The sequence below is a fragment of the Chelonia mydas genome, chromosome 18 (genome assembly GCF_015237465.2).
Source record: "Chelonia mydas isolate rCheMyd1 chromosome 18, rCheMyd1.pri.v2, whole genome shotgun sequence".
Taxonomy (NCBI): domain Eukaryota; kingdom Metazoa; phylum Chordata; order Testudines; family Cheloniidae; genus Chelonia; species Chelonia mydas.
In genome coordinates this window covers 21,385,521-21,399,332 of record NC_051258.2, presented here as the reverse complement: position 1 = coordinate 21,399,332, position 13,812 = coordinate 21,385,521, and the positions used below count along the sequence as shown (strand labels likewise).

Below are 13,812 nucleotides of genomic sequence, written 5' to 3'. Positions count from 1 at the left end.
AGGCCCCTGCTTCCTTCCCAGCTCCGCCCCCAGCCAGGCCCCTGCTCCCTTCCCAGATCCCCCCCCTCAGCCAGGCCCCTGCTCCCTTCCCAGATCCCCCCCCTCAGCCAGGCCCCTGCTCCCTTCCCAGGTCCCCCCCCCCTCAGCCAGGCCCCTGCTCCCTTCCCAGATCCCCCCCCAGCCAGGCCCCTGCTTCCTTCTCAGATCCCCCCCCCTCAGCCAGGCCCCTGCTCCCTTCCCAGATCCGCCCCCAGCCAGGCCCCTGCTCCCTTCCCAGATCCCCCCCCCTCAGCCAGGCCCCTGCTCCCTTCCCAGATCCCCCCGCAGCCAGGCCCCTGCTTCCTTCTCAGATCCCCCCCCTCAGCCAGGCCCCTGCTCCCTTCCCAGATCTCCCCCCCCTCAGCCAGGCCCCTGCTCCCTTCCCAGGTCCCCCCCCCCTCAGCCAGGCCCCTGCTCCCTTCCCAGATCCCCCCCCAGCCAGGCCCCTGCTTCCTTCTCAGATCCCCCCCCTCAGCCAGGCCCCTGCTCCCTTCCCAGATCCGCCCCCAGCCAGGCCCCTGCTCCCTTCCCAGATCCCCCCCCTCAGCCAGGCCCCTGCTCCCTTCCCAGATCTCCCCCCCCCCAGCCAGGCCCCTGCTCCCTTCCCAGATCTCCCCCCCCCAGCCAGGCCCCTGCTCCCTTCCCAGATCCCCCCACCCCCGCCAGGCCCCTGCTCCCTTCCCAGATCCCCCCCCCCGCCAGGCCCCTGCTCCCTTCCCAGATCCCCCCCCCGGCCCTTGCTCCCCCCCCAGATGCATCCCCCCTGCCAGGCCCCGCCCCCTGCCCAGATCCCCCGGCGCCTGAGAGGTAGTGCTAATCGATCCCAGAGATGCAGATGGCTAAGGGGTGGCGGCCGGGGGAAATCTATTCGCTCAGTGCTTGGCTGGTATGACCTGCGCTCTGCGTGCTTCGGGGGGTGGGGTGGGCGGGTGGCACATGCGCGTTTGCGCGAGACGCACGCGGGGGTGTAGTCGGCACATGCGCGAGATGCACACGGGTGATTTGGCGCATGCGCGTCGCGCCGCCCTCCCTTTCTGCTCCTCTCGTTGCAGCCGCCATGGCGCCTGTGGTGAGTGTCCAGCCACGCCGGGCCCGGGCCGGCCTCCCCGCGGGCTCCGAGCCCCGGCCCGACCCCCTCGGGCTCCGGCCCTGGCCGCTCGGCTCCCCTGGCGCGGGGGTGGCCGGGGGGCCGGCCGGGCGCGCGCTGCGGGGCGGGTGCCGGGGGAGGCCGCGAGCCCTCCTGCTCCCGCCGTCGCTTCCTGAGGGCCCGGGGGGCCTCGCCGGCCGCGCCGGGGGCCTCTGTCCCGCTGCGGCCTGGCCGGCCTTGGAGCCCCCCGCTTCCCGGCGCCTCCTGTGGCGCCGCCCGCTCCCCCGGGGTCTGGGCGCTGCAGGCCAGGAGCTCCCCGGCGGCCCCCGCCTGGCTCCCGAGGCTGGGGGCTTGGGGTGCCCGTCAGAGCCGGGCGCCGCGCGGTCCTGTCACCCTCCCCTGGCTCCGCGGCCCTGAGAAATCTGGTCGGGGACACGGCGCGTCCTGTCCGGGGGCGCCAGTGTCTCCAGGGCCTGGCAGTGCGGCGAGCGAGCTCTGCCCTTCTGTCGCACTCCCTGCTGTTAAGACAGGCCCCTGCAGCTCGTGCCCAAGCCTGAGGTTAATCTTAGCATGCGTAACCTGTGTCACTTCATTTCTTTCTGACTTCACAGAAGAAACCTGCGACGAAAGGTGGCAAAAAAAAGAAGCAGGTCCTAAAATTTACTCTGGACTGCACCCATCCCGTCGAAGATGGAATCATGGACGCAGCCAACTTCGTAAGTTTTAAATGCTCTGCCATCAGTGTGTCCACAACTGTAATGGCGTTTGTCGCTAGGAGGTCCAGCAAAGGAATCATTTGGTAGCTAAATGAAATGATTATGAAAATATATTTATCATAGTAAAAATCCACTGACTTGTTCTTCCTTTCCATGCATCACTCTCTAGCATTCTCTCATATCACCAAAGGAGTACATAAGTGTTGTTGGCCTGCTTCGTCTTAGCCACTGCTAACTATGAACTTCTATTTCCCGAGCCTGTTTCCCATCCTGTTGGGAACTTTCCTTCTCTCTTTCCAGTTGTCTCCTCCCCGTTAAGCTGCAGTTAGTGGCAACAGTATCACCACCTTTAAAGCCTTACCTATGCTAGGTTTGGCAAAAAGTTTCTTGCAATGCAGTGCTGTGGTGGGAAGCCTTGTGTAGCGAAGGCTCCTGTACAGATCTGCTTTGAGCAGGGTTTCATTGTATGGCGTTCAAAGGCAGGTGGCTATAGAAGCTTATCTACAGCAGGGTTCCTGCTGTGACTATTACCAATAGAGAAGCAATGTTGGGATTTATCTAAAAATCTTACTGTAGATGAGATGTTGTTGAAAGGGTGGGCACTGGTTAGTGCTTGGCATTGAGAATTGGTAAATCTTGATTTCACTCACCTTGGACTGGCAGCTAAGTGGAACTTTGCAAAGTTAATGCATGATTCTCATGAAAGGAACCATATTTGCTTCTAGCACCTTTCAGATCCTGGCTGCTCTTCTGGAATAGTAAGGCAAACCCTTTCCATGCTGGCTTTAAATCACACTAATTGTATGTTCCCTGGGTAGCATAGTCCAAGCCTGAGTGTATGACAAAACCTTTTGTTAGTTTTGCCGTAAAACACTAGTCTTTCAGAAGTTCCGTAGGCATTTAGATGCTTCTGAAAATTTTAGATAGTCTCTTAGGCTTTGTTTTGACTGAAAAATTATCACGTTTAGCCTAGGGTAGAACAGGGCCAGCTAAATCAAGCTACAAGGTGTTGCTCTACATGTACACTAGGGTGAAAAGGTTGAGCTTCATTTATGCTTAGCTAATACGTGCTGTCTTAGATTGACCTACATTTGACCATTTTATCTAGTCAAGATAAAGTCTAATACTGTGTCTATATTAGTAGTCCTGTCACATTTGACATTGGAAGCCATATACACACATTTTGTTCAGCCGTGACTGAAGGGAAACTATTAGTATTTTGCTGGTATGGTCATGGCCGAACAATAACTGATGCATGAAGTGTGAGACTCCAGTTAAATATGACAGGATTTCTTGTGATTCTACATGCAGGGTTCATATTTGTTCCAGTTTGCACCTGCTGTAATAACTTAAGTCAGTGATGATAGATGAGGACATGAATGATGTGAAGTCAGTGCAGAATTTGACCTTAAGTGAGAGGACCATTGTGGTGACAAGAAAAGGAGTACTTGTGGCACCTTAGAGACTAACAAATTTATTTGAGCATAAGCTTTCGTGAGCTACAGCTCATTTCATTGGATGCATTCAGTGGACCGTGTGGCACAAGCTGTCAGCATAGTCTGTGAGGTATGTAGATTGTAATGGATTTTTTACCTTCAGTCCTTTTGGTATGATGTCCATCTGTTTGCATTTGAAAAGGAAGATGATGTCTGTCTGTATCTGTACAAGTTTTTTCATGAAGTTGATAGATTTCCACTCCATACGGCTAAATTCAGTGCCTTGCATAATGACAGGTTTCAGAGTAGCAGTAGCTACTGCTGAATGCATCCGATGAAGCGAGCTGTAGCTCACGAAAACTTATGCTCAAATAAATTTGTTGGTCTCTAAGGTGCCACAAGTACTCCTTTTCTTTTTGTGAATACAGACTAACACAGTTGCTACTCTGAAAATTGTGGTGACATTAATAGCATAAATTGTCTGTCTGGTTCTCTTGAAGTGGTTTACTGTGTCCACACAACAGGCAAGTCCATGCATAGCACAATGTACACCTTTGGTTGTACTGTGTTTTCTGGGGCATGTGTCTCGCTTATCCCATAATGCTGGGAACAAGGGCTTTAGGCTTACTTCCAGATGTGAAGCAAACATTGTGTAATGAAATTAGGACAACTGAACTTTTGTGCAGCTGGGAGGACAGTACTTTGGAGGCTTAACCTAGTCAGGACTAAAGACTCTCTCCCAGGTATTACAACCAACCGTTGCAACTTTCTGTAAAAAGCATAGGTTCTATGCAGAAGTTGAAAGTTTGGGCTGTTCGTTGCAATGGTTTTGCCTAATGTAAGTTTGTAGAATAGTTTTAGCACTGTTGGGTTGCTATATGTAGCCAGGGAAAGCATGTTCAAACGGTGCTAGCATCCTTCTGGGATAAAAAAAACAAGTTTTAAAGTGGATTTACTTAACATAAATTCTCTGTAGTGTTGATCAGGATCTCTCTTGGATAGCTGTTCTGCACTGCAAATTTAAATCAACCTAAGACTATGTCTACACTAAAGCTTATGTTGGCAGAACTTATATTGCTCAAACAAACCTCCCCCCAAGCGACATAAATTACACCGATATAGCACTGTCCACACTGGCGCTTACGTCATTGGGAGCACTTCTCCCATTGACATAGCTTCTGCCACACTTTGAGGTGGTTTTATTATACTGACAGGAGAGCTCTTTCCCATCGGCATAGTGTCTTCACCAGAGGTGCTGCAGTGGTGGTACTGCAGACCTGTATGTGTAGACATGCCCTGTGTTATGTCGATGTACAGCCACCGCAGTAATTGAATTGGTTTTACACGTTTATGCTATGCTCCTTGTGTCGGTGGTGCACATCCTCACCAGGAGCACTTGCACCAATTTAACTGCCAGCCTGGGGCATTGCGGGACAATTTCTGAAAGGCAGCAACAGTTGATGTAAGCAACGCAGTGTCTACACCAGTGGTTCTCAACCTGTGGCCCAGTCAGCACACAGTTGCGGCCCATGTGATATCCTCAGGGCCATACAGGTAGTATTGGATGCGGCCCACAATGGTAAATAGGTTGAGAACCACTGGTCTACGCCGACACGACTTAAGCGCTATACTTCTTGCGGAGATGGAGTTATTAAGTTGGTGTTGTGGTAGGTTACATTGCTGGGAGCTACATTTTAGTGTATATGCTTACAGAGTTAGGTTGATGTAAACTGCCTTACGTCGACTTAACTCTGTAGTGTAGACCAGGCCTAACTCTTTACAACAGATGTTTCTGGCTACTGTTATGTTGTGGCTTTTCAGGTGTGTGGAGGGCAGTTTCTAGTGTTGTGTTGGAATATTCTTGAACTGAATTGTCTACTTTCTTTGAATTACCTTCATATAAATAACTGTGAAATGTCCTGTATTCTGTGGGCTCGCTACAAATGCAGTCATTAATCCTAAACCAACAAGTGGCTTTAGAAATTAGGCCATATAGTTCTGACTTTGATCAACTATATTTTCTATTGGTTTGCTAATTTAATGCCTGCTGATCAGGATCATTGTGGGAAATACTAGAATTGTTTGTAACACTGACATTTCTTGGAAGTACTGGGAACTTTTTCAACAGCCCTGTATTTTTTTTATAAAATGTAGTTCTGAATGTGTAAATATTTTTTTATTCATGATGTATCGTCCAATGATTACTATGTAACTTTATTTAAGACTTCGAGTTTAAACACTTTTTTATACTATACCCATTTCATAGATCAAAAATAAAGTGATACGAGGTGATTGGGTGGAACAGTGCCGTTCGATTGCAGCTCAGTGCCTTTTTAATTTATTGAAGTCCTTATCAGAAATGTAGGTGACTGTTGTTGTTGATTCAGCGAGCTGAGCTGATCATCCCATTAGGATTATAATAGAATACTGAAGGTCATCAGACTTCAGATTTTTTATAACTTTGACATCCTGGTAAAATACTAGAATTTCAAATTTATAACTTAGACACCTTCTAGTTTCTTCGTGATCACTATTTTGTTATTGGTTGTGGAGCCTCCAACTGGATACACTTTGCAGAGAAGATGGCCGCTGCTATATTTTCTTTGATGGCTGCATAGTGGCTTATGGGATTTCAAAGGGAAATGGGCTAGCTGAAATGTGTATGAGACACCTTGGTAGGATTCTTATATAACTACAATCTCTTAGAAGCTTTTTTGTATGCTCTTTATCACTAAATGTGAGATGTGAAATTAGGAAAGTAAGTTTTATAAAGGTGGCCATTAAGTTTCCTCTTTATTGTGGTTTAAACCTTTGTAGGAACTTGAATCCTTATAACCTTATTTTTGTCAGATATCCAGAAAGATGAATACCTAAGACTGGTGAATACGTCCAAGCATCAAAGGACTGATGGGTGTTGCTCACTATAACCGTGATTCTGCAATGATTTGTGCATGTGCTTAATTTTAGGTACCTGGGTAGTCCCATTTAGGCCAGTAGGACTAATCGTATTAATCTTTGTAGGATCCGGGCCTAAGTCTTTGGGAGGGATATAGTAATCATTTGCTTTCAATGTTTGATGTGTGAGGAAGTCACTTTAAAACTTGTCTGGCTTTTGGTTAAAGTAAATTGGGGGAAAATGCTCTTCAATCTTACGTTTTGGATGCTAGGAAGTTAGTGGAGACATTTTGCCGTTCAAGGCAGAGAGACTTTATGGCTATAACTCTGACTAACAAATCTTACCCTTATTTTGCAGGAGCAGTTCTTGCAGGAACGAATCAAAGTGAATGGAAAAGCTGGTAATCTGGGTGGAGGTGTGGTGACCATTGAGAGAAGCAAGAGCAAAATTACTGTAACTTCAGAGGTGCCATTTTCCAAGAGGTAAGGGAGAGGAGGCAGTGTAAATTTATTGGAATAATGTAAAGGGAATGTCTAGCTAAAGGGGTTAAGGAGTGGGATACAAAGCCTTTTCTCTCTGGAAGGCTAGTTCCAATCAATCTCAGGTTGGTAATGACAACAGCCATCAGATAGTAAATTTCAGTGGTATTTATGATGTCACAGTCCAGATTCTAATGTACTGATGTTGGTACAACAAACATCAGTCACCATTGATGCTGTTTGGCCCCCTTTTGGCAGTCTCAGCTAAGGGTCTATGGAGTTTGAACTTCCTGCCCCCTAGGTCAGCCTTGACTTGTGTTAGCGAAGAGGGTAGTGAGAACGTTTTTGTGGCTGCTGTCTGTGCTGTACCTATTCTGTGGATAAGTGAATAGGCTTCAGTAGATTAGAGGATCTACTACTAGCAGCAGCAATCTCCAATGGATACTACGTGGAAAAGGCTCTGAGTTACTACAGAGAATTCTTTCCCAGGTGTCTGGCAGCTGGATCTTGCCCATATGCTCAGGGTCTAACTGATAGCCATATTTGGGGTCGGGAAGGAATTTTCCCTCAGGTCACATTGGCAGAGACCCTGGTGGCTTTTTGCCTTTCTCTGCAGCATGGGGCACAGGTCACTTGCAGGTTTAAACTAGTGTAATTGGTGGATTCTCTGTAACTTTAAATCTTTAAATTATGATGTGAGGACTTCAGTAACTCAGCCAGAGGTTAGGGGTCTATTACAGAAGTGGGTGGGTGATATTCTGTGGCCTGCAAGGTGGAGGAGGTCAGATGAGATGATCATGATGGTCCCTTCTGACCCCTATGAGGACTTCACAGTTCACGATTGTTGTTCTGTACCTTTTGCTAAATTTACTGTAGGAAGACCATGGTTTGGTCTTTTAGAGTGACAATTTAAGACACCGATGATGGCAATTTGAACAGGTATACCACTAGGAGAGTTCTCTCTCACTTTGTTTAGAACTCGAGTGTGTCACCAAGAGGCAGGTCACTTTCCTAATTGACAAGCATCACATTCATAACAGTTTTCTTCTCTCCTAATGCTTTCTTTTTTATGTCTAACTCTGACCCTCTGGGTCTTCAGAATCTGCCATTAAATATTAATGCATTAGACAATCTTACGTCTCATTACTACAAGTTGAAAACAAGTCAAGACAGGTCTGTCTTAGAGAGGATTTGGGAAATGGCTTTCAGCTCCACTGGTGAACTGCACATGTGGTTATGCATAGTGACTGTATTTCTGTTCCTAAACAAAAACCTTCAGTAGAGTTTTACGGTGGAAGATGTTTCAGTGGAGTCCAGCTGACGCCTAACAAAAAACTTTTTTTTATACAACAGTTCTACAACCTCCTAAAATATCTCAAAATAAGGCTAGAAATTAAAACAATCCAGACGATTCCCACTACTATATAATCTTCCATTTCCTGGTCATCCTACCGGACTTCAGCCTCCCACCCCACCTTTATACTGTCCCCTAAAAATTATTTAAAAAAAAAGCAGGTAAAGGTCAAAAATTACTGGGAGACATACATTTTAATTATTCAGTGGAACTATTTCTTTTTTATTTAGGAAGTTAACAGGTTTATAAATCTTTGCCATGTAATATCAGAGACAAAACAATAATTACATTATGCAGCAATGCAATCAGTTATCTCTATTTAACATGGAGATACCATTTTACAAAGTGAGCATTGTTACGCTTCCCACAACATGTTTTTGGTAATTTTATTAAATTGATTGAAACCTCTGATTGCATATATAACAAAGCAGGCATGTCTAAAAATACGCTGACTGGAACCATTCTAATATGCTCCTCTTCTGTCTCCTCAAATCCTGCATCAGTTACCATCCTTCTAGAATGTAACAGCAGCATTCCTGGAAGCAAGGAACTAATGTCAGGACCCAGCTGAACTTGGTTCCATTTAGTTGCTTGGATGTACAATCTTGTTTTGACTTGTAAATTGTATAAAATAAGTGAGATTAAAAGTCGGACATACCTTTCAAATGATTTTTTGGCCATAACCACATTTGAAAAGGATACAGTAGAAATTCACAAACAACCTGAATCACTGAGCAGCTTTAATCGTCAGATCTAGATTAAGCATATGAGTGTTTTGACAGTGTTAAATTTCTGCTGGATTATGCAGAAACAGACATGGTAGCTTTCAAAAATGCTAGTAACCAATATATCGGAGCAGTAGTATTTACATTTCTACAGGGCCTTTCATCCCAATGGAGCAGAAAGTGCTTAATTGTCCATACAGACCAACTGAAATACAGCCACGTTTGGAGTGGGGTGTGGTAACTAGGTGGAGCACAGCACACTGCATGCCAGAGCAGCAAGCACTTAAATACAATGAGTAACAGCTTTGTTCTGTTGAAGTCAATAGGAGTTTTACCATTCTCATCAGCGGAGCTAAGATTTCACTTAATACAAACTTAAGTGCCAGTAGGTAGAAATATATATGACAAGTTATTACTTTCCTGTTTAGAGTATTTAGTTCAGTCTGTCCCTATGAATTAGGTGGCCCATTGCCATGTCAAGGCTGGTCGGCTACCTCTTCATTTTGATAAGTAAACTATTTTTAAAAGAGGTTGTTTATGACCAATTTAAGTTCTTGACACTTAAAACAATTTGCAAATGATTGAAGTAAAATCCTTTGGTACATGGTAGCTGCCAGGACATAAGAGTTACAAGAAATATTTGGTGGATACATTTCTGTTGGTAACCTGCTATAATTTAATTGCTGGGTAATGCCTTTTACTGACATAATAGGCTAGCTTTGGAAATCTCAGCAATCCTCCATTTAACATAAAATGCAAATACTTTGCCCAGTTGACAGCCATTTCACACCTTAAGAGTGACACCTTTCGGCTTCAGTGATGCCTTGAGAGGGTCTGAAAGGTGTCTTAAAGGTTTTTTTTTTTTTTTCCTGCTTACTTTTTACATTAGAAGTTCAAGTCTTGTCTGCCTTGGAAGCCTTTCTGAAACCTGGAGAACTAATGAAATCTTGATATCACATAACTCCAGACAGTGAAAGTTGAACAATTGAAGGGAACTGATTTTTAGTTACTATTTTAAGTCTCTTTTTAATGCCTGGTTAACATGAGTGAATAACATTTTGGTGAAAGGAAGCATTTGTTCCAGGTTCACCTTGCTCACCCTTTCAGTTAGTTGAGTAGGTGTGCATTATATACATATTGAGTTATCTGGTAGACTCTCCAGAATGAACTGGGAAGGCCAGAATTCAGATAATTGATATTTCTATGGCTAAAATAAAAGCAGAAGAAGAAACAAGCAAAAAGGGTGCATAGGTCCAATTTTTAATAAAATTCCATGCAAAAGTGACCTTTAAATGCACTTTGATCACTTGCTGTGTATCAACAGTATCCTCCTTTCTGTTTCCAGTTGTTGAAAATTTTGATTTAGTAGATTTTATGTTGCATTTATTTAAGTTATTATATACCCTCTGTAGTGGATGGTTTGTGTATTAACCTTTTTTAATCCTACTGATGCTTTGGTCCTTGATTTTCTCTGGTTGACACACTAGTCAGTTCATATCAGGGTACAGTAGATACTTGTGAATTTTTAAATAGTTTTTTTTAAAAAGCCTGAAGTTGAATTTATTTAGTAACATCTATGTGCAAATTTTAATTCCCTCCTAAACATGGTTTTCTTAGTATTCTCATTACTTGTGTAGGTGCTAATATTTTAAACTTCATATGCAGTCTTCAGAAATTAGTGATTAACAGATGACCAATTTACATTTATCATGATTACATTTAGTATTTGGTACTAATATTTAAATGAAGACATATGCACACTCTGAAATAGAAACTGACACCTGATTTGTTTGGGGCTAATTTTCTAAATAGCTGATTAGGCTGCTGAGAGAATTTTTTGAATATTGAAGTGGAAAATAAATTAAATGAATTCCTTCCTTTTAAAGGATAGTCTAGTAATGACACAATATTAATCATTCAAAGAAGTCTAAATTATGAAAAAACATCTTTGGGGGAAAATGTATAAACTACCAATAAATTAGAAATACATTTAAATGTCTTATCTGTTGGTCAGCAAAGTACTTAATCATTGACTTTTAGCAGTTAAACATCTTCCAGTGTATTTTTCATACAATAGTTGTCTCTTCGAGGCCTTACACTGAGCAGTCCCTGCCTACACCATTGACCTCGTCTACTTTCTTGTTCCTTTTGTCCCCATCTGCCAACAATGCTAGCTTTGATACCCTCCTGTTGTGTCTTTTGTCATCTTTATGCCTTCTTCCATGCTGTCCCCTTGTGCCTGGAACGCCCTTTCATCCTATTTGCCCAACCTCCACCCTTTTCTCAATCAGATCCTAAAGACTCATTTTTTTAGACCCACTTACAAGCTATAAATGTTTTTACTCTTCCAAAATTAGCAGGGACTAGGCTGAGGGGAAGCTTGAGACTTAGTTCCATGTTTTTATATATAAAATGTGTTCGTACACATCCCCTGATTATTTTGCATATATGTTGCCTACCTTTCGCCTACCCTTTTGTGTTGTCCTTTTAAGATTGTACGGTCTTCAAGGCAGGGAGAGTCTCCTGCATGTCAGCACAGAACCTAGCATGTTGTGAGCACTACTGCAATAATGACTTGAATAAAGAATTGAAAAATGTCAGTTGGTCCATTTCTCTCTGAGAGGTTTTACAGCTTCTCTGGTTAAACTTTATTTGATACCACAGAAATTTAACTTAATCCTTTTTTCTCTTGTTGTTTCTTGGTTTGGTTTTGAGAGGGGAAGAGAACGGCTAGCCTTTCTGCATTGTGTGGCATACCTCTGTTATACAAGATTGATTCTGTGATTCATAGTGTCTCATTCTCAGAATCCTCTGGTTTTAATGCATGTCATTCTGCTGTTTTTACTTCAGTGATTCCAAAGGGAGTTTTGCTAAAGTAAGGCCTATAGAAGTTGGCTCATGGTATCTAAGCTTGGGTGGAATGGATGGTTAAATGTGCTTTCCTTTTGCATTGAGAGAGCATTCTTTGTCTTGTAGGTGCCCTCTTCTAAAACGTGTTTTGTGTTTACTGGTTTGGGGCTGTGACATGGCGTAACTTGGTCATCCTCTCATAGTGAATTGCTTTACTTTCTCAGTCACTGTTGTGAGTAATACAAGTAATACAATACTTCTGCAGTAATATCATGCTTTTTGGCTTGCCTTGCAGGAATGTAATTTCTCACAAAGGTGACAGTTTTTCTTTTAAGAAAAATTGTTTTTAAAACTGCTTGTCAAAACATTAATGGAAGAGACAATTTGTCCTTTTAAGGTGAGTTAGTGGTAGGGTCCCACAGGGGAGTGTCTTCAGAAAAGACAATATTAAATGCTGCTATTAGGCAAATGTTGCAGACGTGAAAATGCAAAAACACTTTCAACCTACACATTTTCTTTGTTTCTGAAAAAGTAAAATGGCACGTTACAATCTACATCATTACAGCCAATCTTATCATCATTTTCTTATAAAGCGTGAGGAAAATGTTAAGACAAACTCCTGTTTTTTGTTATCAGAGGTGAAAATGAAAGCCACTATTAAATAATGCAAGGTAGGGAAATTCAATTAAATAGCACACAAGATTTCAAGAGCATGTAATGTGGAACGAGTAATTTTTATAGAGTCTTCAGTTCAGTTATTGGCTGCCTTCTTTCCACAGATATCTGAAGTACCTTACTAAGAAATATCTGAAGAAAAACAACTTGCGTGACTGGCTGCGTGTAGTTGCCAATAGCAAGGAAAGCTATGAATTGCGATACTTCCAGATTAACCAGGATGAAGAAGAGGAGGAAGAGGAGGATTAAATGCATGTGGATCTGGAAATATTTTGTACATTAAATTTCCTTCAATAAAATGTGGGGAAAAAATGTTAACATTTTCTGTGTTTTCCAAACTCTAGATATCGGCCGCTCTTCCAGTTGTTCAGATTACATAGTGATCACTCTAAAGCCTACTTCTTCATATCTATCTACTTCATAGATAAGGTTTACAGTTTACATTATAAGAATAATGTTCAACTCCCACTATCAGAAATTTTCTCTCATTAATCTTAATTCAGAGAATTTGTTCAGAAAATCTGAGGTTCCTCATGAAGGGGATATTAAGTTTTCTCCTTTTATTGGAGAATTGAGATTTCCTCTTCATTATAGTGATGCTCCAAGTACAGCAATACTTAATGGTCTCTTTTCAGAGGCTTTATAACTTGATTAAAATATTCTACACTGAAGTTTGGTAAGCGGTCTGGAAAAGATCATCACTGGGATGAGGATTTATCCCGTGATACAACACTTTTAAGGTAAGTAAAGCCTAGGCCTAATATTCTCCGGTGTTCATGTAACTCACTGGCCTTGCTTTGTTTTAATAAGGTCCTTAGCTATGGCATAATTTTTTTAGTTATAGGGGGTTGAGATTTTCAACGCTGACAAAGATTTTGCCACAACTCCTCTTAATCTGAGTGGAGTTCTGTGGCTAAATACCCTATTTGGCTTTGAAAATTTTACCCAGTAACTGCCCTTTTATGCTGTCAGACTTAAAAAAAAAAAAAAAAAAATTAAATATCGAGATACATGACTTTAAAATTCATTAAATATCTATTGACAAAGGAACTATAAAGTTCTTTTCCCCTTCCTGGGCTGTAGTAGTAAGAGTGGTGGTGGAATCATTGTGGATGATAGAGAAGATAAATCTCACCCTACTTTATTTGGGTAGTGTCCTTAATACAGCCTCCAGAGAATATTTTACAACAGTACATTAAATACCTACTGCAACCTAAGTCTTAACTGCCCAAAGTATTCTGCCCTCAGCTGGAGAGGGGAGTTTCTCAGGCTGAGAGCAGAGAGGGTGAAGGACTGACAGTATGAATGCATGGGGGATCTTAAACATCTGTAGGAAATGGGTTTTCCAGCCAGTTTTGACTCTGCTAGAATATTTCAGAGAATCTGTTGCCTGTACAGTTCCCTCATTTCAAATGGAGACTTGACTCTTGTGGTGTGGCATGGCTCATCTTCCTTCCCTCTCCCCCCCCCCCCCCCCCCCCCCCCCCCCATTGCTGTAATTTAAATTAAAACTGTTACCTTGGAGTGATGTTGAGAGTTAGTCTCTAAAGCTTTG

At 43.1% G+C, this 13,812-nt stretch overlaps 2 protein-coding genes across 6 annotated transcripts in view; both read left to right on the top strand.

Moving 5' to 3' along the window:
• The window catches only part of ICMT (isoprenylcysteine carboxyl methyltransferase), a 54,918-nt gene extending 48,353 nt beyond the window's left edge, over positions 1-6,565 (top strand). For all 5 annotated transcript variants that reach the window (XR_006286469.1, XR_006286466.1, XR_006286468.1 and 2 more), the window contains 2 exons: positions 1,738-1,842; positions 6,532-6,565. The gene's annotated coding sequence lies outside the window, so the exon portion shown is untranslated. The remainder of the gene's footprint in view (positions 1-1,737; positions 1,843-6,531) is intronic.
• Positions 972-12,575, top strand: RPL22 (ribosomal protein L22). Its single transcript, XM_037881249.2, has 4 exons — positions 972-1,108; positions 1,738-1,842; positions 6,532-6,656; positions 12,362-12,575. The coding sequence occupies exons 1-4, from the start codon at positions 1,049-1,051 to the stop codon at positions 12,504-12,506; spliced, it is 435 nt and encodes a 144-aa protein (XP_037737177.1). The 5' UTR covers positions 972-1,048; the 3' UTR covers positions 12,507-12,575.
• The last annotated feature ends 1,237 nt before the right edge of the window (positions 12,576-13,812 follow it).